Raw genomic sequence first — 22,709 nt, 5'->3', positions numbered from 1 at the left:
TGCCTCCTCCTCTTCCTTCTCTCTCAAACCCCCTCAGCAAAGCTGGGTGCTTCTGAGGTACATAACCACAGAGCAATGTTTATTTCCCATGGTCAGTAAAGCGGGATGAGAGGACTCAAACCTGCTCCCGCTCTACCCAGGCACCACAGGCAAATCGCCCCTCTGCTCCTTTGCACACTTTGCACCCAAGAAGCTTCACACAGCACTGTGCACAAGGAGGCCTTGTCTCGGTGACAGCCTCTAGATACTACTCTTAACATTAACAGTAATAACAGTAAGGGCCACAGAAAACCCGTGTTAACTGTTTCCTCCCCTGGACGCTTGGAGCTGAATGTGCTCTGTAGGCAGACTGTGGCAGTGACAGAGGAGGAAGTGTGAGCTGTAGGCTGGTGCCAGATAGGCAGTGGACTCCCTTGTCTTATTCATGCCCTTTTAATTTATAGATTTCGCTTGTAACCGCCATAGCCATACTTGAAAGTAGCGTTTCCTCCCTCAGCATGCTCAGCGTTATTAATAACTTTGTGGATTCCGTGCGTTCCCTAGACATGGAGAATGTTCCCTGGTTTCCGAAGAAGATCTCAGATTTGGATAAATGTGCAAACCGAGTGCTGATGTACGGGTCCGATTTGGATGCTGACCATCCAGTAAGTATTTTTCACCCCTACACCTAATCCTTTGGGAAAACGTACTTTGTGGAGCTTACTTTAAAAAATTGCAGCTTTTCCTCCTCCCTCTCCTTCCCCTCAATGGCTCATCTGTGGATCTGAGCATCTTCTCTTGGGGGTTTCATGTCTTTATTCCTAGTTCAGGCAAGGGTCTCAGTGAATTCAGCTCCTGTGCTTTTCTGCAAGGCTTAGTCACACGAGGACTCCAGGTCTGGGCCCTGAGTGGACACATACAAATTAATAAAAAAAGGAAAAAAAAAAAAAAGCCAACATGTAGTGAGACAGGCTGGGTTCCTCCTCTTTCTTTCTTCCTTACTGTAATCGGAGCAAACAAATTGGTACTTAGGTAGTGCAAATGGACAATTTGTTCTGTAATTTAGAGTAATCAAGCAGGTAACAAAATTTGTATAAATACTGATACAACTGAAAGAAATCTTTGTCTACTGAAAATATAGTTGCATGTGTAAAATTGCTGATCCTTACTCTGAATTGGAGTATTTGCTTAGTTCACAGTTATTAAACGTTTGAGACTACAGCTATGAGGTTCCTGCCTTGTCCTCTCATTTTTAGACAGCATACTTCTATATTTCCCAACTGAAGAAATTTCAAGTGTCTTGTTTTAAATTAAATTATTTACTACAGCTTGGAAATTCATTTAACTTTGGTTTTCTCCTTCCATCCACCAGGGTTTCAAAGACAATGTTTATCGCAAGAGGCGAAAGTATTTTGCAGACCTGGCTATGAACTACAAACAGTAAGCTCGATTTCTTCCAGAATAAGCCTTCTGGGTGCCTTGAAATAATAGCAGAGTGGAGTGGCAGGAGCTCACCTTCCCTGGCCTCAGATGTCCCTGAGACATGCTTGGCTTGGGAATCAGACCTGGAAGGGTAAAATGAAGGGAGATGTAAGACAAGATTAAAAGGTAGATCTAGGCCGTCTTACAGCTCCCTGGGCCTCTGATCAGCCTGAGTATCAGCTTATGGTTGCTCGGTCACTATGGCATCTGTGGCAGTGCTGATCCTCAGACAGGCAGTGATGCCAGCATGGGCTTCCTGCAACGTGGTGCATTTGGACTCATTCTGCGGTCCCTCCTTGCTTCTCTGGAAATGGGTGCAACAAAGGAAGAGAGTGGACAATGCCTCTCACACAGCTGCTTGTGCCAGGATGCACTGACCTGACTAGGGCAGATCCTTTGTGAAAGAGAGGGAGAGGAGGCAAAACCCAATACATAACCCATTGACCACTGAGTGTAAACTCTCTGGGCAAATGTTAATACTTGAGTTTTCTTTCCTGGTTCAAACTAGTGCATGTGATGTGTAGATAAGAAGTTTTCTGTGAAAAGAAACTTGAAGAGCCTCCGTCTTTAGAGAGGCTGCTTGGGGGAGGGAGCTCTTAAAGCAGTAAGCGTTTCATAGCCCAGCACTGCAAATTCTTTCTAAACATCATTTTCACGTTGCTGTTGCCTGCTTGAATTTAGATGCCAAGTTCCTCAATTGGAAATGACCTAGAAATGGTGGGTATCTAGAGCTCTGTTGCACTGTGTATTAATGCAACTGGTTACCACAGCACAGAGCCAGTTACTGTTAATGTGTTGTTAGCGGAGATTCTCTTGGGAAAGCACTTGCCATGCTGGTTACCTGGCTGGCAGTGGAAGCCTCGGGTAACACTCCCATTGTTTTCAGTGGGCTTTAGGTCACACCTTTGCTATAATCCCCTTTAATCAAGATCCTGAGGGCTAAGTAGGAGAAATGGACTACAGTTAATATGTTCAGACAGACGCTTGTCTTCTCTACATAGAAGTATGATTTTTACCTAATGTGTATATTTAGCTGCTTCCACGTAATGTGCTGTTGATTTAGGGGATACTCCTTTCCTAAAACAAATCAAAAAAGTAATGGAAAGTAATGGCAGACAGGGAAGCCAAACAGCTCCTCTCAGCTCCTGAAGCTGTAATGGTTATGCAGGTATTTCAGATGTTGCTCTCGGCATTAAACATCTAAGAAACTGTTTACAGAACCAAAGATTTTAGGCTCCAGTGAGGTCAATGCAAAGATTCCTGTCAGTTGATTTAGGCAGGAAAGAGGGCAAGCCCTTGGACTAAAAGTTCTCCAGGGCATAGACCAGATCTCACTGTGTATTGGACAGTGCCTAATGCGCCCTGACGAGGTGTCACAGCTGTATAGATGTTAAATAATAGTAGTAGGTAAATGAGTCATCCATTATTAGCCATTTACCAAGGAATGTCCTTTCTTCCTCTTCTCCTTGTAGTGGTGACCCGATTCCCAAGATTGAATTCACTGAGGAGGAGATCAAGACTTGGGGGACTGTGTACCGAGAGCTTAACAAGCTTTACCCGACTCATGCCTGCAGAGAGTATCTTAAAAACTTACCCTTGCTTACCAAATACTGTGGATACAGGGAAGACAATATTCCCCAGCTGGAAGATGTGTCCCACTTCCTGAAAGGTAGTGTACTAATCTTCTTACACAATAAGGAACTCGAGTCCATTGCACACTGCTATTTTGTGGGCACAAGAAAACATCCTTGGTCACTTCTGCTTGTACTCATTCTGGTCCTTTAAGAGGCCTTTTGGCCATCTGTGTTTTAATGTATTGTGTCTTGAATATATACAGACGGTGACATTTGAGGTGCAATGCTACCTCTGAAGAGACTGTTAGGATTGTCTAAAGAGATACCTAAAGAGATATTGTGTTGGCTCTAGGTGTGAAATTGTATGAAATCCACTGACGCAGAGGTAGGGACATTTTTACTAAACGTTGGTCGTTCTCAAGCTTAGGTCTGCTTTTTCTAATTGTGCCTCATTTTCCTATGTGCTCTTGAGCCAAGGTAGTGCTACAACCCTAGTTGTAGAAGGAAACGTGACAACATTGTGTAATTCTACGTTAAACAACTTCTCCGTTCCTTTTCAGAGCGCACAGGTTTCACCATTCGCCCTGTTGCTGGATATCTGTCACCCAGAGACTTCTTGGCAGGATTAGCATTCAGAGTTTTTCACTGCACTCAATATGTTAGACACAGCTCGGACCCTCTCTATACACCAGAGCCGTGAGTCATTTAATCTTGGGGTAGAATTTGAGAGAGAGTTTTGAATCTCACTGCCCAGGGCCAAGCTACTTAAAAGCTGTTCAAGAACACCAGCAAGAAAACTTTTTTTAAGGTGCTGCAGAATCATCCTTCATGCTGAATGGAATGAAGTTTTAGCATGCTCAAGTGTCACCTTCATAAGTACAGGATTTTCAGAAGTACAGCATGTTATTGGAGAGCTCTTACTGATGTCATTGTGCGCAGAGTATGTTTAGTATTCATTTGCCTCATAGATATGGAGCTCAGATCTTAATTTTAGACAGCTTCATTTGAAAATTTGAGTTTATATGCTTATGTAGAGCTGGTATGACCTGCTCAATTGCTTTCAGCTGAATGTGAGTGACACTTTTCTGTCTTTTGGATATTAAATGGTTTTAATGCAAGACATTGTATCTGTTTGGTGGTGCTGCTTTTTCACTCTACCCCAAATACAGATCATGAGATTTCTTGTTTTGTTTCTTTTTCCAGTGATACCTGCCATGAGCTCCTAGGCCATGTCCCTCTTTTGGCTGAACCCAGTTTTGCTCAGTTCTCCCAGGAAATTGGTCTTGCATCACTTGGGGCATCAGATGAGGCTGTCCAAAAACTGGCAACAGTGAGTGTTTCAGCACCTGGTGATCCCACTGAAAGCTTTGTGCTCATCCCACTCCATCAAATAATTTTGAAGTGTCATATTAACATTAGCCACACCAGCTGCTAGACCTATGTGTTTTCCATGCTAGGGAAAAATACATTTTAAGGTTGATATGATTGGCAATTTTCTTCACTTGGCTGTGAAGTAAGGGTGCAACTTCTGGTGGCAGATCACTTCTTCCAGATTGAAATTCTATGGTTTGTTTCTTCCAAGCAAAATCTTTTCACTTCTGGGAACACGATTCGATGATTTTAAAAATAATATATTTCTGTAATGTGTAGAATGAATTGAAATGATACAGTGTTTCCATTTAATGTGGTAAGCAGTAGCATTAGATGCTTTTCAGCCAAGAAATTAAAATAATACAAATAAATCTTATTTCCTGGATATCAGTTTCTGGATGCTTTGGCAAAAATATTTTACGATGAAAAATAAATTTAGATGAAAAATAATTGATGCCAGTTATGAAAGAACTGGTTTCCTGATATTGACACGACCTACAAATAGAAATACCCCCATCTAGCTCACCACAGCATCTTTGCTGAAGGCTGAATTATTTCACTCCCTTCTCTGTTTCAGTGCTACTTCTTCACTGTAGAGTTTGGCTTGTGCAAGCAAGAGGGACAGCTACGAGTTTATGGGGCTGGCTTGCTCTCTTCAATTAGTGAGCTCAAGGTAAGAATATCTACTGCCTATTTATCTCTTTTCTTTGCTTGTACCTGATTATTATTGTCGCTGTTTTGCCCTGTTTTTTATGATGTATAATTTTAAAAATCCTTCTTTTGAAAACTCCTAGTGAATTTGAGCAAATTCACCGTGGCAATAATCACTGGGCAGCCTGCTTTTGGACATATGCTGAGCAGCTCCCATGTCTTTCACAGGAAGCGTTAGATGATGGGTATTTCTTAACGTTAGGTTCCAAGCAACTATTTTCAGTATAAAGCTCTACTGGTTTAACCAGATCCTGAAAATATTGTTCTTGTTTACACATGAGCCTTGTGTCTGAGGAATCCCTTTTTGGGATTGGCAGAATATGACTGTTGAGAGTTACTCTGTTTGTTAAGCTTTAACCGCTGTTCATCTACAGACAAAAATTTTAAGAAGCAATGCACTAAATATGGTCTCACTTAATCTTTTTTTTCTTCATTCTACCTCATGTCATCTTCCTTGTGGATTATTTGGGTGGTGATGTTCCTCTGACACATGACGACACATAATTATGTTACCAGCACTCACTCTCTGGCAGTGCCAAAGTCAAGCCTTTTGATCCAAAGGTCACCTGCAAGCAAGAATGTCTCATTACAACTTTCCAGGAGGTTTACTTTGTTTCTGAAAGTTTTGAAGAAGCAAAAGAAAAGATGAGGTACAGGTGTTTGGTTCCCCCCCCCCCCCCCCCCCCCCCAATTTATAAAAGCAGGTTTGATTTCATGCATCTCTCAGTAGCAGCACCAAACCCTTGTATTCTTCTCACAGTTTTATAATTATTTTTCATGGGGTTGGAAAGCCAAGATTAGTATTTGCTTGGTCTTTCATGTACTGGGTGGGAAAGATGATGAACTATATAACAATTACCACTATTTTAAAGAAACTAAGTAGTTTAGAAAAGTGGCTAGCGATACTGACTGCATATAGAGGATGCGTTTGCATTTTGTTTATAATTCCCTCTCTTTTTTTACTTGACTAGAGAGTTTGCAAAAACCATCAAGCGCCCATTTGGCGTGAAGTACAATCCATATACTCAAAGCGTGCAGATCCTGAAAGACATGAAGAGCATTGCTAGTGTGGTGAACGAGCTGCGTCATGAGCTGGACATTGTCAGCGATGCCCTCAGCAAGATGGGCAAGCAGCTGGAAGTTTAATACTCCTGTCAGCACTGTGGTGCAACTCTTTTTTCTTTTCCCTACTGATTTCTTTCAAGGCGTGTAATGTGTTGTATGCAGAATTCTCTCCTTTACAAATGGAAGAGTGAACGGCCCAAAAAGATAATCGCTTTATCTTGTTTCTCTGTGTAAAATCCCGTCTTGTATTCCTCCATCCCCCTTTGATAAAAAAAGGCCTGGAGTTGCCTTTGAGAAGCTGGTGGAGGAGTAGAGAAATTGCTAGACTGCAGCAAAGTGTGGTCTGTGGATCAGGGCTGGGATCAGATGCTACAAAAGGTGGCTTATGAGGCAATAATGGAATAATTTGCTGCAGGGAAATCTCAGTTTCTGACTCTAGTAGTCTATGCTACTAATTTTATAGCATTGCAGACTTTCTAGTGTAGCAGCTATAGTAATCAGTGCTTCTCAGTCTGTACTACTAAGTTTAAAACTTGAATGATTAAAAAGCAGGCATCAGGACACAAATAGCTGGAGGTTCACAATGATAAAATTGAGGGGTCAAATTTAGCTTTCAAAGGGATCATTCTTGCCCCCAAAGAATTTCAAGTGTGCTGTTTGGCATGCTTCTAGGCAGAGATACAGAGCTGTTGCGTGAAGTCCTAATTCTATTTAAGAGATTGCCATCGGCTCAGAGTGTCAGGATTTTTGTTGCTGTGCTTGATATTGCACCTGAGGTAAGACCTTTCCTTACAGAAATACCATTTGCCTTTTTCCCCGATTGAATTAATTTAGCAAAAATATAGCAAGCCATGAGGTACTGACTTAGCATAATGCCTAAAACCATTTCCAAATTACAATTTAATATTCAAAATAGTTTCATTGTTTCTAAAATAACACCAACGTTCATAGTCTAGTCTTTTTTTCTAAGATTAAGTATCCTAAGTGATTGCTCTCTCACTTTATTGACCTGCACAAAGATAAGTTTTGTTTCTTCTTTACTAGGCCTGAATACTTTCATTCTCCATCAAGCAAATGATAACTGAAAGGCCCAAGCATTTCGTAGGAATTCTGCAGCTATGAATGCAACAAACTACCTTGTAGCGTAAAGTATGTCTAATTCCAAAGAGCACTCTACAGGTACTGGGAAGCAGTGTCCTGCTGAATTGTTTCTATTGCATAGTAGCAAACTTTGCAGTTTTGGGGGTTCCATGGTTTGAAGCATCCTGCATAGCTGCACAAAGCTGTGCTGGCTGCTGTTTCTGCTGGCCCTGCTGATGAAGTGAATATATCTACAGGATATGAAACATTTGAATGGAAGATCTGTGATGTGCAGAGTGTATTTAATAGCACGCTAGGCACTGGTTCTTCATAGGTAGAGCTTATTAGAAAGCCAGAATTTGCAGCTGTGAAGGTTGTTGCGAAAAATTGGCTGAAATCTTAAATACACTGGAGATGCTAGTCCATGATTTTGAGAACTTGCAAGGACTTTCATGAACCTCTGTGCTTGAAAATCAGTTTGCGTTTCATATGCTTTCTAGTAGGTCACATCTGTTCCATACGCAATCGCTGGCCCAATCTTTTCAAGTATATTCACTGCTTAAATCAAGTCTAGATCAGTTTTTTGTGACTATTAATCCATCATAACTTTTTTTTTTAGGAACGTTTAAGACAGAAATATGGTCTACAACATTTATAGCTTACATTACACTTTAAAATAGATTTTAGGAGCTTTGTCTTTCTGAAGAAGAAAACTTATAAGTGAGTAGTAAGGGAGGATCTATTTTGTCTGCTTCTGTGATAACAGTTAATATTCAGCTGCATTTTTAAAAACGTTGGGATTATTATGTTGTTGAAATATATATAGATCTGTGTTCAAGTCTTTGTCTGAACTATGCATACATTTCATGTAGAAAACCTTATACTTCCTAAACTAGCGCCTAATTTGAAATACTTTGGAAAACCAGAAATTGTATCTTTATTTGCACTTGCGTAGCAAAAACTTAAGCAAACTGTAAAAAGAAGATGCATTTCCATGGCATTAACAAGTATGTTTGGCTTTATGCATCCCAACCTTCTGGCTATGTAGAACAGTAATAATTTAAATGTCTTAAAACTAGTGTGGAGGCTTTAAATGTCAATGGAATAAATATCTTGTTGGTAATTATTAGAAGCAAAAAACCCTTTATTTCAGCACTGTAGCAATAAACACAATGCACTCATTTCTGACTGAGGGTTTGTATGTTTTATGCTGTGGTTCAGATATTCCACCTGTGTGACTGAATTCCATTGGGAACTGTCTATATTTATTTGAGGAGTGAGTGACTTGTTTTCCCATAATTTTTTAAAGGGTTAATCTTTTTTTCCTGTTGAAACGGGTGTGTTGAGGAAGAGTTCCCCGGCCCCGGCGGGCGCTTCCCCTGCCGTCCGCTGGGCTCCCTCAGCTTTGGAGAGTTTTTCGTGAAAGCGGTATCCAGGGCTGGATCCTCCCGCGGGGGTGGGGGTACAGGTACCGGCCGAGGGGGTGCCATTAGGGCGGTAGCTGTTCGCCACAGCCGCCCCCCAAACGCTCCCGAGGGCTTTGTGGGGCTTAAATGGTGTCCCCCGCCCTTCCCGCCCCTGAAGGAACTCGTCAAGCGAAGCCTTGATAACGCTGCCGCCCTGTAGTACCGGCTTCCCTCCCCGCAGAGCCCTGGGCTGCGGCGGTTCGGGTGAGGCGGGGCTCTGTCGGAGCCCGCCTCCGTCCCGCCTCTTCCTCCCCGGCCTGCGGCGCGGCGGGAAGGGCGAGGGGCCGCCGGCACCATGGAGACCCTGCTCTTCGCGTGGGTAAGCGGGCGCTGGGCAGGGCGCGGTGAGGGGGGCTGGAGGGAGCGCGGGGGCTCCTTCTGCCACGTGGACGCGAAATGGCGGCTCTGCCCGCGGAGCATCGCGGCCCTCAGGGGGCGACGGGCTGGGCACGGAGCCTAGGTGCTCGCCCTCCCTTGGGCTGCTGCCAGACTCGGGGGCTCCAACGTTCTCCCTCCCCCCCCGCCCCCCCCCCAAAAAAGAACACTGTAGTAAAGTTGTGGTGCTTCGTCCTCATGGCAGTTCAGCGGCTCTTTGCCGCTTCGCGAGGAAGCCGGGAAGCCGAAGACTTGCAGCTGAAGACCGCAGCTTCCCCCTGCCGAGGGGTGTCCCACCGGGGCTGCGCTGCGTCGTGTCCCGGTCCCCTGTGCCCGGGGGCCGGGGCGTCGCTCACCCCCAGGCGAAAGGAGGTGGCGTGGCGACCTGCTGCCACCGCCGAGGCGAGGGGGACGGGTGGAGGCGCGAGTCACTGCAAGTGTGTGGCCTGGGGTGAAATCCTGAGCTCTTCCGAGAGAAATAAGACTTTTTTTTTTTTTTTTTTTTTTTTTTTTTGGTGGTGGTTAATCAGAAGCGTGATTTTACCTGATGAGCAAAAGGGGTCTAAGAGCCGCTAAATGGGTCTCTCTTTTCCGTGTGAGCTCGTTTTGCTCTGCGGTAGCCGTGTTTGGCAATAACCCGTCAGTCTTGGAAGGGTAAATGAAGACAGGTACGTGAGTGCTAGGACGGACACTTGTGTGTGGCTTGCGGTTCCTCAGGCACCTGTTTTTCTTCCTCACCTTTTCTCAGTCTGCCTGGTTTTGAAGACTTGAAAATTCATTGCAAAGTCAAAGGCTAAAAGGAGAGCTTGTGACAAGCCTTCTAAAACGAATCATGTCTGTTAAGTAGTAGCATGCTCTAAAACTGTCTGCCAGTAGTAGTGGCAGTGAGACAACAACTTCATCTGCCTGTTGAGCTCGAATCCTGACATCTCATCCACCCGTTAACCATGGTCTGAGGCGAGCAGCCAGATACTTTTGTTTGAAATGTCGGTGTTTCTGTAGGTACACAGTGTTTATAGGTACAAAGTATTTATTGCTAAATGTGTCCTTTTAAAACACACCAGGTGCTGCATTGGGGGTGGCAAATAGAGAACAGAAAGGCTCACCACCTCACAGGTGAGGAAGGGGAGGACCCCCCCCCGGGGGTCAGCAGCTGTGGGCAATGTGGGTGTTGAGTGTTGCCTGTTACTGCAGTGTGTGGGGAAAGTGGGCTTTCCCAGTGGGCTGGGAAAGTTACTGAATACACCTTCGTGAATGAAGGTTGCTCTTCAGACTGTTGGGCACTTACTTAATAGAGCTTAAATTGGCGAAGAAATTCTGTGACATGTTACCCTGTTATCAGGGGTTGCTTTTTATAATAGGTTTAGTGGTTATAATTTTTTACTTATAAACTTATAATTGGTGTATTTTCATTTTGACTGCTTTAAGTTAAAAGACTTAGCTAATGAGGGATAAGTGTTTCTGCTTCACTTGTTTAGGTTCCAGAATAAGGTAGCATGTCTTTCTGATCTCGTTATGGAGGTGGACTGCCAGAAAGCATTGGCATGAATAAGATCTTAGTGATGAGTGGGGATCGTTACCATTAAAATTAAACAGGTGGTACTCATCCTGATGATGATGCTTTCTTCCTTTGTAACTGTTAGCCTGCAGTTAAAGTCTTTTCAGGATATATTCTGGTACATTTCGTCAAATACTGGGGTTGCAAAGGCAGCCTTAATGACAGCAAATTTAGGACAGTCCTGGTCTTAATTCTGGGGTTCCTGTGTGACAGCAGTAAGAATGAAGACTACCATTTAGGATTTTTCAGGAGCAAATACTGGCAGGTTAACCTGTGACATGTCCTTGATAAGCTTGTTTGTTTTTAGGAGCAGATGTGTATTTCTTCTTATTAATTTTTTTAAAAAGTGTTATTTTTCTCTGTGCATTTGAAGGGTGCAAACAGCTATGGACAACTCGGTCTTGGTCATAAAGAGGATGTGCTGGTACCTCAGTCACTGAAAGATGTTTCCTGCAAAAGGCAAGACATTAAAAGCATTACTGGAGGAGGGGGACATTCTGCAGTTATCACTGGTAAAAACATTGCACTTGCAAGGAGTGTATGACTTCTAAACACTTCCCCCCCCCCCCCCCCGTTTCTGTGTTGATTTGGTGCTGCCACCTGTCTGTGGCTTCTGTTTCTGAGCAAGTACCAGTTCTTAGTTGCAAAACAGGTTTCTCCCATGCCAATTACCTCAGTATTTTGGGGAAGTTAGGGAAATTCCTGTTTTGCTTATCTTCTGTGGTTACCTTTTGTCTATGTGAGGACTGTTTCTTAACCTGTTTCATATAACATCCTTTCATATAAAGCAGTCAGTTTTTTTGTATAGAGGATGGCGGGGCTGGGAGGGAGGAGTCAAGAGGGAGGTTATTCAATCTTGAGAAGTTTTAAGGTAAGGAGCAGAAGATAACATCTGGCCTTTGAATGGTTCTGTGTATGCCATAGCTAATTATGGGAAAGAAGGGATAGAGACAGATGTGAACAGGAAAAACTTCATCATGGATCTTAGTGAGAGGTGCTGGTATTAACCATATGGATTGTCTCTCTTAACAAACCCAACTCTCTATAGCTGTTCTTTCTCAGAGGTGTTTCCGATGCATCAGAAATAACTGTTTTGCTTTCTTTTTGCTTGATTGCAGTACCTAAAATGACACATAATCACTGTCGTTATTTGTCACAGGATCTCATGGCATGTACGCGTGTCTCTTCAGTCTGTGAGGTGGAGCATGATTTCTTTTTTGTTGTTTTGTTTTTTTCTTTCAGGTGCAGGAGAACTCTTTGTCTGTGGCCATAACAAAGATGGGCAGTTGGGACTGAATCACGCAGAGGATGTACTGCATTTTACTTTGTGCACTACCTTGTCCGGCTTTTGTGTAAAACAAGTTGCCTGTGGCTGGGATTTTACAATCATATTAGTAGGTAAATCTGTCTCTGTAAGAGCTGGAGAAATATGTTGCCATAGAGAACATGCTGAAAGTTCCACATTGCTATTGTTTGTGCAATGCACAGGCACTCACAGATTTGGACAGGCTAGGGAGTTGGGTGGAGAGGAACCTCATGAAGGTCAACAAGGGCAAGTGTAGGGTCCTGCACCTAGGGAGGAATAACCCCATGCACCACTACAGGTTAGGGGTTGAGCTGCTGGAAAGCAGCTCTGCAGAGAGGGACCTGGGAGTCCTGGTGGAGAACAAGTTGACCATGAGGCAGCAAGGTGCCCTTGTGGCCAAGAAGGCCAAGGGTGTCCTGGGGCGCATTATGAAAAGCATGGCCAGCAGGTCGAGGGCGGTCATCTTCTCCCTCTACTCTGTCCTGGTGAGGCTGCATCTGGAGTACTGTGTCCAGTTCTGGGCCCCTCAGTTCAAGACAGACAAGGAACTACTGGAGAGAGTCCAGTGGAGGGCTCCAAAGATGATGAAGGGACTGGAGGATCTCTCTCCAGAGGAAAGGCTGAGAGACCTGGGTCTGTTCAGCCTGGAGAAGAGAAGACTGAGGGGGGATCTCATCGATGCTTATAAATATCTAAAGGGCGGTTGTCGAGAGGATGGGGCCAGGTTCTTTTCAGTGGTGCCCAGTGCCAGGACAAGGGGCAATGGGCACAGACTGTAACGAAGGAAATCTGTCTGACCATGAGGAAAAATTTCTTTACTGTGAGGGTGCCAGAGCCCTGGAACAGGCTGCCCAGAGAGGTTGTGGAGTCTCCTTCTCTGGAGATATTCAAAACCTGCCTGGATGCGTTCCTGTTAAACCTGCTCTAGGTGAACCTGCTTTGGCAGGTGGGTTGGCCTCTAGGTGATCTCCAAAGGTCCCTTTGACCCCCCCCTACCATTTTGTGATTAAGCTGCTTGCCTTGCAAACTAAATTACTCCATGTTCCTTCTATCCCAGTGAACTTCAGGCCTTTACTGAACATGATGTGTAAGACCAGAACAGAAGCCTATAGCCTCAGGGACTTTGGAATGGGACACCTTAGGTCCTTTTTTGAGCTACTTGGTTGTGATATTTTTACTTGTTGGAATGTTACAGTGCTTTGCTTTTGCTCACAGATTTACTGATCGGGCTCTAACGCTTCATTTTGCAGGGTCTGGCCTAGTTCTGTCCTGTGGGTCTAACTCTTTCGGACAATTAGGACTTCCTCAAGTATCAAGTCCGTGCTTGATTCCACAAAAGATTGAGGTAAAGATTTAAAAGGAATTGTGCTTCAGAGCTCTGTACCTTATTGCTCCCAGCAACTTACAAGGGTTGTCTAACCTCAGTGGGCTTTAAGCCAGGCTTTTCAACTGCTTTTTATAGAGTCTGTCTGTTACAGTAAACTTACAAAGCAAAGCACCAAACATCGTTGTTGACCCAGAAACAAGAAGCTAAGACTGCTTTCCTTGTTGTATAAAGTTGCTCACTTCTAACAGAAAGTTGCCTCTTTCACAGGGATTGTAACATTTCATAATGTATTTTGATAACATCTGCAGAAGGAGTCTGATGCTCAGATAATTTGAAGTGATACTAAAGGTAGTGAAACTGTGCAAATTTACTCACACTGAAATTTTGCCTTAAGTTTGCAAGATTACTAGATAAGTTATGCTACATGAAGGGTATGTGCCGTCATTTTACTTTGTTGAAAGTTTTTGCTTAACAGCTCAAAGCAAAACTAAATGAGACAACAATAAACCATCCCTGTAAAAAACAAACTGCATGACTGAGTTCAATGAGGTTAGCTACGCCAATTCTTTTGATCTGTTGCTCTTGGGCTTCTTGTTCAGCAGTTCTGTTTTTTAAGTACATGTTGTTCTTTTAAAGTGTATTTGTAACTGTCACAGTTTCTTCCCCCCAGGTGAGGACTGTAGTATTATTTCTTGTCTGTAAAAACAGTTAGATAAAAATAAGCTTTGTCACCCCCAAAATAATAGAAATGTCAGTGTGGGTAGATACAGGAAAACTAGACTTGACAGAATAAACTTTATCACTTTTGACATTAAGATGGTTTTTACTTTTGCATTTAAAGGAACTGACAAGTACATTGTCTTCTTTCTTATCTGACCTCCAGTATTTAGCACACAATATCAACTCCCAAGGAAACAGGATGGAAAGTTAGATAATAATTTCTCTGTTGTCGAATATCCTCAATTGTTGATGCTAAATGCTGGACTCTGACAGTATAGCTCATGTTGTTCCTATAAGTCACATGGAAGTCTATGGTCATACTTGTAGGTGAAGCACTGCTGAGTGTGAGTAGGAGCTCGGAACGTAGCCTCAAATTAATTGCTTTAAAATGTTTTCAATAGTAGGTACTGAGACTTCTGTAATATCTGAAAAGCTTTCATGTTGTTGGCTATAAGCCTAACCGTTTAAATAAATTTCTCACGAGAATTCTAATTAATCTCTAATTTACACTATAGTTTCTTATTTGGAGAACGGTAATGAAACTCTTGTCCATCCGCATGACCTCTCATGTCTCATGAAAGCAATAACTTCAGAGCAGAAGGGATTCTCAGACAAGAAGTTTAGCCTTGTGGTTTTGCTTTTTTTTAATGTAGGAGAGGAACTCAAGAAGGTAACCCTTAGCGAATGGGGTTAACTCGTCTGATGTTTCTGTATCCTTGACGTTTCCTCGGAGTATCATTCCAGCCTTTAAAATGGTAGTATTGACAGTGCTAATCTGAATCTGTGGCCTCCCTGACCATGTGGACTATTCAATTACCTGGAATATTTTCTCTTTTGGCTTGTATCCTGTTAAATGCTTGGGCTTGATGCCATCTATTTTAAATAGTGTTACATCTGTGAGAAGAATAATAAATTTGCAGAGTACCTGGAAATGGAGAAGTGCCAGAATTGAAGTACCTTATGCAAACTTAAGTCACTCGTTTTATGCATGTGTGACTTGATACAGCCTTCTTTTGCATGATTATTTTGGGCAACCTTCGGTGGTGTAGGTGGTACTATCAACCGTATTGTTTGTGATCAGAGGACTTGGTAAGACTGAACAGCTTGGTAGAACTTATTACTGCTTGTCACTGGTATTTGCTATGGAGGTTTTGATGTAATTGTTGAGGAACACTGAGTTAAAATTAAGAAATAATCATATCCATGTCACCAAGAAGGTTCCTTTTTCATGAGGATATTGACTGTTGCTTTTTACTTATTGCCACAAAGCTGTACATCCAGTTGCTTTGATTGATTTTTATTTTTTTTTTATTCTTTAAGATGTTCCCACTAATTTTTGTTGGCCAAAATTTACTTCCTTTGTGATACAAAATGTTGATATGCATTGTGACATGCAGGCTGGAATTGCAATAACTGTTTTCATACTGTTCCACTTCTGTTTGGCATATTTTGCTTTTAGAGGCACTAAATGCAAAAAAGCAACTAAAATATATTTTTCTTTCACTTGAGTAGTCACTCAAAGAGAAGGTGGTGGATGTTGCTGCAGGACTGAGACATGCCCTTGCTGCCACAGGTAAATGTCATCATTCTTATATAATTTCAGTAACAAATGAAATGGATTTTTAATGGCTTGGAGTGTGGTGGGGGAAGAAGAAGAAATGTGTTTTAGCTTCTATTTGTTTGATTATTATTTTTTTTTTTACAATTAAGGTACAACAAACTACACATGCTCTTCTATTTTGGTTTAATTTTGCATGAACTTTAGTATGGGTTCCAGGTAGTGGGGTCTAGCTGAAGATGCAGAGGAGATGCTTGGAAGAAGAGTGGGATCTCTGGTGCCTGTATGAATATTGTGAATTAAGCTTCACTGAGCTCTGTGTTCAGTGGACATCTTGATTCAGCGCTAGATCAAGTGTCTGAAAGGTCCTGAAAGGAGAAGACAAGTGACTTTACTCTTACTGGACTGACTGGGTTGCATACACAAGTTAGCATGAAGAGAAAGAAAGGGTGGAGAAATTGCAATGAACTTATAGTAATAAATTGTGTCCATTCCGGAGGCGCTACAGCTATGGGACTTCTCTTACTCAATATAGGCCTCAGAGAGCTGAGACAGGTTGCTTAGTATCTTCTTAGTTTTCTTACCTGTATAAATGAGACTATAGCTTTTTGTTGCTTGATGACTTCACCAGTGTTATCTGTATGATTATGAAGTATGTGTTTGGCATAAAGGTCTTTTAAAGTATAATTAGAATCAGTGAAAATGAAATGAATGTACAGTTAAAACTAATTAATGAGTTAAGTGATTTTTGCTGGTGGTTGATGTGTTTTAATCTCTTCTATCTGTGTTTACTCTGGAAAGAGAGTGGTTCAGTGTTTCAGTGGGGAACTGGCATGGCGTCTCGGGCAAAGCGTGCCAACCAAGGAAAAACTCTCCACCTGTTCTTGACAGCAAAGGAGCCCTGTGAAGTAACAGGTAATCCAGAAATCAGATTCTCTTGTAAAGGTGGATGGAGCAGAAATAGAAGCTGGAGTGACATGGAGCATCCTTTGATTAGTATTGGTATTATATAAACTATAAACATTTAGTGGAGTATCTGAAGGATAGAATGAGCGTACAAGGTCATAATCTACAGGGGGGAAATGAGTGAGTCTGCAGTGTCTATGGCCCAAAAGTAGAAGCCTTTGTATAAAATTCATCATTATCTTGTTACACTTGATACATCTCTGTTTTATGTCTGTGCATGAAGTGATACCTGCTGTACAAATTTTATGAGACTAACTTTTCTTTAGGCCTGGAAGATGTAAAGGTGAAGAGGGTTGCTGCAAGCTCCTATCACTCGGTGTCGCTCACAGGTAGGCCTTGGGTGTAGAAGTGAAAATCCGTGGCTCAGTCTATAAAGATTTTTGTGCTTTGGAAATGTTTGTCAGCTTTGGTTAGACTGGTAAAATTTGATCTGGCCTTGTTAGTGCTGGTTAATTGTTTTGTAGTAGTTTTAGATTCTGAGAACTTTTGGTTTTTTTAAGAGCTAGATTCATGTTTTGAATTCTCTGAATTCCGTGTGTTTTTTCTTGGTGTTAGGTGTGACTTAGCCCTTATGAGTAAGTAAGGGTCTGGGCTCTTTGCTTAGTGGTCAGAAACTCTGAAAGGATTTGCGGAAGCACACGGTTGGGTAAGTCTCTGGAGCTGCAGCATGATGCTGCATTGGGTAACTGGATGGGTCCATGCTGGAACCAGTGCAACCTTTTGTCCATGGAGAAAGTGTGTGTTAGGTGGTTGTCCCAAGAAAGACTGCTGTGGCTGTCCTGCTTCTGCTATGTGAGCTAATGCCTCGGCATGGGGCTGTGCTGTGCAGGAATGTGAGATGGTCTGAAGCTGTCTTAGGTGGCTCTCATATCACAGTGTGCAGATCTGTGTGAGGTAATGCAAGAGCACGAGGCTTATTTAAAGTAGTAGGAAGTTGCCTTAATCACTTAGGCACTTCCATAATGTCTGCCATTTGTTCTTTGATCTTTAGACAGTGCTCCTCTGCTGGGGTATTAAGTATCTGGTGATAGAAGTCTAATAAGGATTTTTTTTTTTTTTTGGCAGACTGGGAGAAGGGGAAACAGAATAGCTTTTTGTGCTGTAATCTTACATTTTTGAAGTGTGGAAAATATATTGAACCTTATGAAGACAAGCCTTTGCCAAACTTTATAGGAACAGGTCCTTAGCAAATATGCAGCCATCTGGTACCTCTGTCATTAAATGGAGCACTGGAGTATTTGCTTATGCAGATCTGCAGAGATTTAGTTGTATGGGGCGATGTTACCAGATGTAAATCGTGTAGAATTCTGAGATGCAAAGTGTGTGTGTGATTAGTGAAGAAGAACTATAAGGACAAACAGAATCTACTTTAGCTAATTAGCACTGTGTATTTAGAGAGTGAACAGATTATTCAGTCTGTAGCTCTTGTAGAGAGGCTGGGAGACTGTAATGCAGAGCAGGAGCAGCTGGCCAGGTTACTAGTTACAGTGTCCATGTGTGTGGTAAAGAATAGTCACTAAGAGTGTACAGTGAAAACACAAATTGAATGAAACATTGTTCTTTCCTCAGCATCACTGAGTTGAGACAGCCTGTATCTGGTAGTGTTCTGTGTTTATCACTTTCAACAAATTTTACTTCTGTCTGTTGATTGTAGATGAAGGACACCTGTATGTCTGGGGTAGCAACAAGCATGGGCAGCTAGTGAGCAAAGAGATCTTTCTTGCTGAGCCCAAGAAGATTGAGACTCAATTTTTCTCCTATGAAAAGATTGGAGCAGTTTGGAGTGGCTGGACCCACTTGGTGGCACAAACAGGTAGGATATCTAAAAAGTAGTAACATATGGCACCAAATCAGTAAATTGTCTTTATTGCATGCAAACAATGTTCTTCCTTACTGATACTGGTTGCTTGCAGAGTTTTGGAGTTTCACCTGAGCAGTAGTTGTCTCTTGAAAATGATAAGGACAGACATTCTTTGGCTTCTGTCCCTGAAGTAATATTGTGCTTATAGATCAGAGGGACTAGCATCATCATAAATGCAGTAACACCTGCATGTACACACCAGATGCACTGTCCCTGCATCATCAGGTTACTGGTATATCAGAATATATATATATGAGCTTCTAAAGGTCATTCTGCTGGGTGAGTTATGACATCTTCTTTGGAGGGAGAAGAATTTCGTGGAAAACTTGCTTCAGCAAATAGAGAGGTAGGAAAATATGGCTGCAGCTTCCAAGATATGTGACTATATTTCACAGGATGATATGGACAAAACTCTCATTCAGGGCACAGGAATTAGGGAGGGGGGAAGATAATCCTGAGCAAGTGTCTGTCTGAAAGGCAGAGGGCATAGATATGTACCGTTCCCAGGTTACCTGAGCATTAGCTGAGGATCTTAAGAACTGGCATAGCTGAGAACCCTCTGCTTCTGCCATCTCATTTGAGAAGGCATGGTCTCATTGCAGTAAGTGAAATAAATTACATGGTTTTGCACAACTGTACTAACCTTTCTGTACTTCAAGAGTGACCCTAGGTTTTTATGATGCTTTTCTTTAGTAAAGTGTTTTAAGGACAATAAAATCATACGTTCAGAAGAATGTCAATAAACTAAAATAAGCTGGCTTGTATGTGTGTTATTTGTGGTCAAACCCAGAAAATAATTAGAAAAGCTTAGTTAAAAGAGGCATCATTAGGCTTTAAGAACATCCCCTGAAGATGAAATGAAAGAATATTTTACGTTGAAGCTGTACCTTCCTGGGAACCTTTCCAGTAAGGACAGTGTGAAAGCTTGCCATGTGCAGAGGGCTGTAGGGTTAGATTCTCTCCTAGGAAGACAGAAGAGGAAGGTTATGTAGCAATGACATTAATGCGTAAAACTGTGGTTGGTCTGATGAAGGTCATTGAATGCATTTGTATTGTTGCTCTGTTGTGAAATGCAAAGGCAGGAGCGAAAGGCAGATGAGATGGAAAAGACAGACAGACATCTGAAACTATTTTGTGGTGGTCGTGTAAACAGTCTATGCTATTTGCTTCCCCTGTTGCACACTGCGTGCTGTGATAGTTAAGACTAACGAGGATGAAGGTCTTCCATATAACTCTCACTGTTCTGTTTGTTCTATAAGCAGGGGTAGCATACGTGCATTTCTGCTTTTGCTTTGTATAAACTGCCAGGTAATGAAATGAAGAGCAGATGAAAGCGTTTTTCCTAGGGTCACATTGGAGGTTGAAGAGCCTGTTGGTTTGTCAGGCTGCAACCTGTTTGTTAGGGTAACTGCAGAGGGGGCCACAGATCTGTTACTGATATTTACTGGGTTCTGTAATTATAGGTACTGGTTCAAGGAGCGCTTAGCCTTCAGCATGGGTATTTTTATTTAAATGGAGTTCTTACATGCCCAAAGGTCAGCATGTGCTTAAGCGTTCTATTAAATTGACGCTGTAAATCATGAAACAGTCATTCAGTAATGTCCCTTGCTCTGTAAAAAAAAAAAAAAAAAAAAAAAAAAAAAGTGTCTGTTTTAATTACCATATACTGTGAACTCTCGGTGCTAGAATTTGGAGGGATGTGTTGCATGACTAGAAAAACAAATTGGTTAAGCGTTCTCTTTCATAACAGTCATTGTTTGACATCAAAGTACAAGAGAAATGTCGTGTAAAAAAATCCACATTACTCTAGCTGCTCTCTTAGCTAGCTAAAAGAAATGTTTGAACTCTGATTTTTAGAGGATGCTGTACTGAAAATTTCAGAGCTGTAATCAATGCTACACATTGCTTGAAACTTTTCAGGTGGAGTAAAGGAATTTATCTCAATGTGTATTTCTTGAATAAAGTGCTTAGTGTCATTCCCACTGTAACAGAAACGGTAGAAAAAATACATTCGTCAGAATAACCTAATTTTTGAAAAGAGGGTCTTGACAACATGGTTTGCCTTGCTTCACTATTTCTTAAAAATGCATGCCCCCTAGGTAAAACTTACCCAAAGTTTTAGTAACTTTAATGTTTCACTTAATTGATACTTATCCATGGCCATTACAGAAATGAAGTGAATATTTTAGTAGGTGTTTTTAAGATGGAAAAAAGTATGTCGAGTGACTAGCAGGGATATTTTTTTTTGTGAATGTTTGAAAGGAACTTAAATAGGTTGACTTTTTACATCTGCATTAGAAAACTGGCCAAGCCATGCAGTGGCATAAGTTATTGCTGAAACTGAATTTTTTGTATTTAGAATTTTAAATCTCTTTGAAAGTCAATGGACCTGAACCTAAATCATCCAGAATTAGATTTTCAATGGCCTTTGGCAGCCTCTAGATACCAATCAGAATCTCCTGGGATTTTCAAGGGTTGCTCAACTATTAGGCATAATGTGAGCTAAGCACTTAACTGTTTCTGAAAAATCACTCACTGCCTGTGATTAAACTTGCAGTTAAGTAACTGAAAAATGCGGCCTAGTTGAAAACTTTTCACTGCATTCAGTTCTTCCTCCTTTATTTTTACCTCCTTCTAGCAAAGGAGGAAATGCTGCTTCAGTTTCCTAGTGCTGAAGCCACATAAACCAGTGGTCTCCAAACTTTATTGATTGTGCACCACTATCAGTAAAATTTTTTGAGCATGCACCCCCAATACATGTATACTTATTTATTTATAAATTATAGACATGTACTACTGTAATATATTATGCAAACTATAAAACATGCACAATAGAAATTTAAAAAAGGATGAGATAAGATGAAATAAACACTACTTAGAATATTATTTTATTAACTAAATTAAAACCATTAATAATTTATTAATAAATTAAAATATTAACATATTTATTATTTTCTTATTGCTCTCCAGTGGATTCTCTTGTGCACCCCCCTGGGCCGCATGCGCTCCACTTTGGAGACCACTGATATAAACAATTCCTGCTCACTTTACTCTGGAGAGTTCCGCAATTACTGGAAAGGAAGCAAAATAGAGTGATTTTTGAACATGCGAAAATGGAAATAGGAGATGTTGTAGTATGATGCTTGTCTCTGTTCATTGTGGAAGGTAAGAACACACTTTGGAAAGACATTGCAGTGTATAGGGATTTTGCTACATGAAAGAATGGATAAGGTTTTTTCTAATTAATAGTCTCAGTATGATGCAAAATTTAGTAGTTTAACATTTATGTTACTATATCTAAAGTCTAGCGTTGTGTTTTCCACAGAAGGCAGTGGAATTTTAACAAGCCATTACATATATTAAGAGTTCTGTTTGGATCTTTTTTCCCAAACATTAATTCTGGTTGGAGTAGTAATAATAAAACATTCATAATTGCAGCTGTCTTGACAGTAAATTAAAACTTTTCTTATTGGAAAGACACAGGAAGAAACTGGGTGGATAAAAGCTGGACACTCTGTTCATGCATAGATTCACAAATTCTGCCATTTCAAAATGACATTGTGGTCTTTATCTGCCAGATGAGCAGTGCTTGACTGCAGACCTAATGGAACACTGAAAAGTAAATGAGACAGTGATGCTGTTAAAAGCAACCTTCTGGAGGAATAGTGGGCAGTTTTGTGGATGCAGTGGTTTGACACTTTTAAAGTGAGTCCAAGCAAGTTACCAACTTTGTTATCAGAAAAGAAGGAACACAGCATAAATATTTTTTCTTTATTAGGCTTTTCCTCTTAATGTAAACTAGCCTATTTTAAAAGACTTGCTTTGTTTTTCCTTCATAGTAGTGGCAAAATTTTGCATTGTAACCTAATGCAAAACGCGCAACTTTTTTTTTTTTTCATTTCTTCCTCATTGTCCTTAGAAGTGATTTTAATTGCTCCTGAAATGACTTTAATACCCACATCTCTTTACATATGTTATATTCTACCTCATTCAGCAACTGTGTTTGAAATCCTGTTTCCTGTCATTTCTCTTGAGAGTTTGGTCAAGTCTCATTTTATTTGCCATTGTTTCTATCATAAAGCAGTTCAGACTCAGGAAGTTAATTCTTGAGAAATGAATTGCTTGACTTAAGGACATTAAGGAATGTTTTCATAGGATGTTGTCTTTCATCCTCACCCTTAGCTGATCTACATCAGCTCCAATTCTTTATTCTTTTTAATCACAGAGGTGTCTTTTGGACTATTTCTGTTGTACACAATCCTACTGTAAAATAGCTCAAAAAATCCTTCAAGACAGACAACTGCTTCTTT

General features: G+C 41.3%; 2 protein-coding genes across 11 annotated transcripts in view; both read left to right on the top strand.

The window, feature by feature from the left end:
- Positions 1 to 8,434, top strand: part of TPH1 (tryptophan hydroxylase 1) — a 31,507-nt gene extending 23,073 nt beyond the window's left edge. For both annotated transcript variants that reach the window (XM_054201141.1, XM_054201140.1), the window contains 8 exons: positions 544 to 644; positions 1,352 to 1,419; positions 2,934 to 3,130; positions 3,596 to 3,731; positions 4,239 to 4,365; positions 4,984 to 5,079; positions 5,634 to 5,767; positions 6,089 to 8,434. In XM_054201141.1, coding sequence (XP_054057116.1) covers positions 544 to 644; positions 1,352 to 1,419; positions 2,934 to 3,130; positions 3,596 to 3,731; positions 4,239 to 4,365; positions 4,984 to 5,079; positions 5,634 to 5,767; positions 6,089 to 6,263 — 1,034 coding nt within the window. In that variant the 3' untranslated portion in view covers positions 6,264 to 8,434. The remainder of the gene's footprint in view (positions 1 to 543; positions 645 to 1,351; positions 1,420 to 2,933; positions 3,131 to 3,595; positions 3,732 to 4,238; positions 4,366 to 4,983; positions 5,080 to 5,633; positions 5,768 to 6,088) is intronic.
- A 527-nt stretch (positions 8,435 to 8,961) lies between these two features.
- SERGEF (secretion regulating guanine nucleotide exchange factor) overlaps positions 8,962 to 22,709 on the top strand; it is a 157,981-nt gene continuing 144,233 nt past the window's right edge. For all 9 annotated transcript variants that reach the window (XR_008466013.1, XR_008466014.1, XR_008466015.1 and 6 more), the window contains exons 1-8: positions 8,962 to 9,047; positions 11,035 to 11,173; positions 11,904 to 12,059; positions 13,218 to 13,312; positions 15,527 to 15,587; positions 16,374 to 16,487; positions 16,805 to 16,867; positions 18,193 to 18,351. Coding sequence is in view for 4 of the 9 variants with exons in the window: in XM_054199075.1 (XP_054055050.1) it covers positions 9,024 to 9,047; positions 11,035 to 11,173; positions 11,904 to 12,059; positions 13,218 to 13,312; positions 15,527 to 15,587; positions 16,374 to 16,487; positions 16,805 to 16,867; positions 18,193 to 18,351 (811 nt within the window). In the remaining 5 variants the exon portion in view is untranslated. The remainder of the gene's footprint in view (positions 9,048 to 11,034; positions 11,174 to 11,903; positions 12,060 to 13,217; positions 13,313 to 15,526; positions 15,588 to 16,373; positions 16,488 to 16,804; positions 16,868 to 18,192; positions 18,352 to 22,709) is intronic.

This window comes from Rissa tridactyla, chromosome 4, assembly GCF_028500815.1.
Source record: "Rissa tridactyla isolate bRisTri1 chromosome 4, bRisTri1.patW.cur.20221130, whole genome shotgun sequence".
Lineage (NCBI taxonomy): Eukaryota > Metazoa > Chordata > Aves > Charadriiformes > Laridae > Rissa > Rissa tridactyla.
This window is presented reverse-complemented; position numbering and strand designations above follow the sequence as displayed.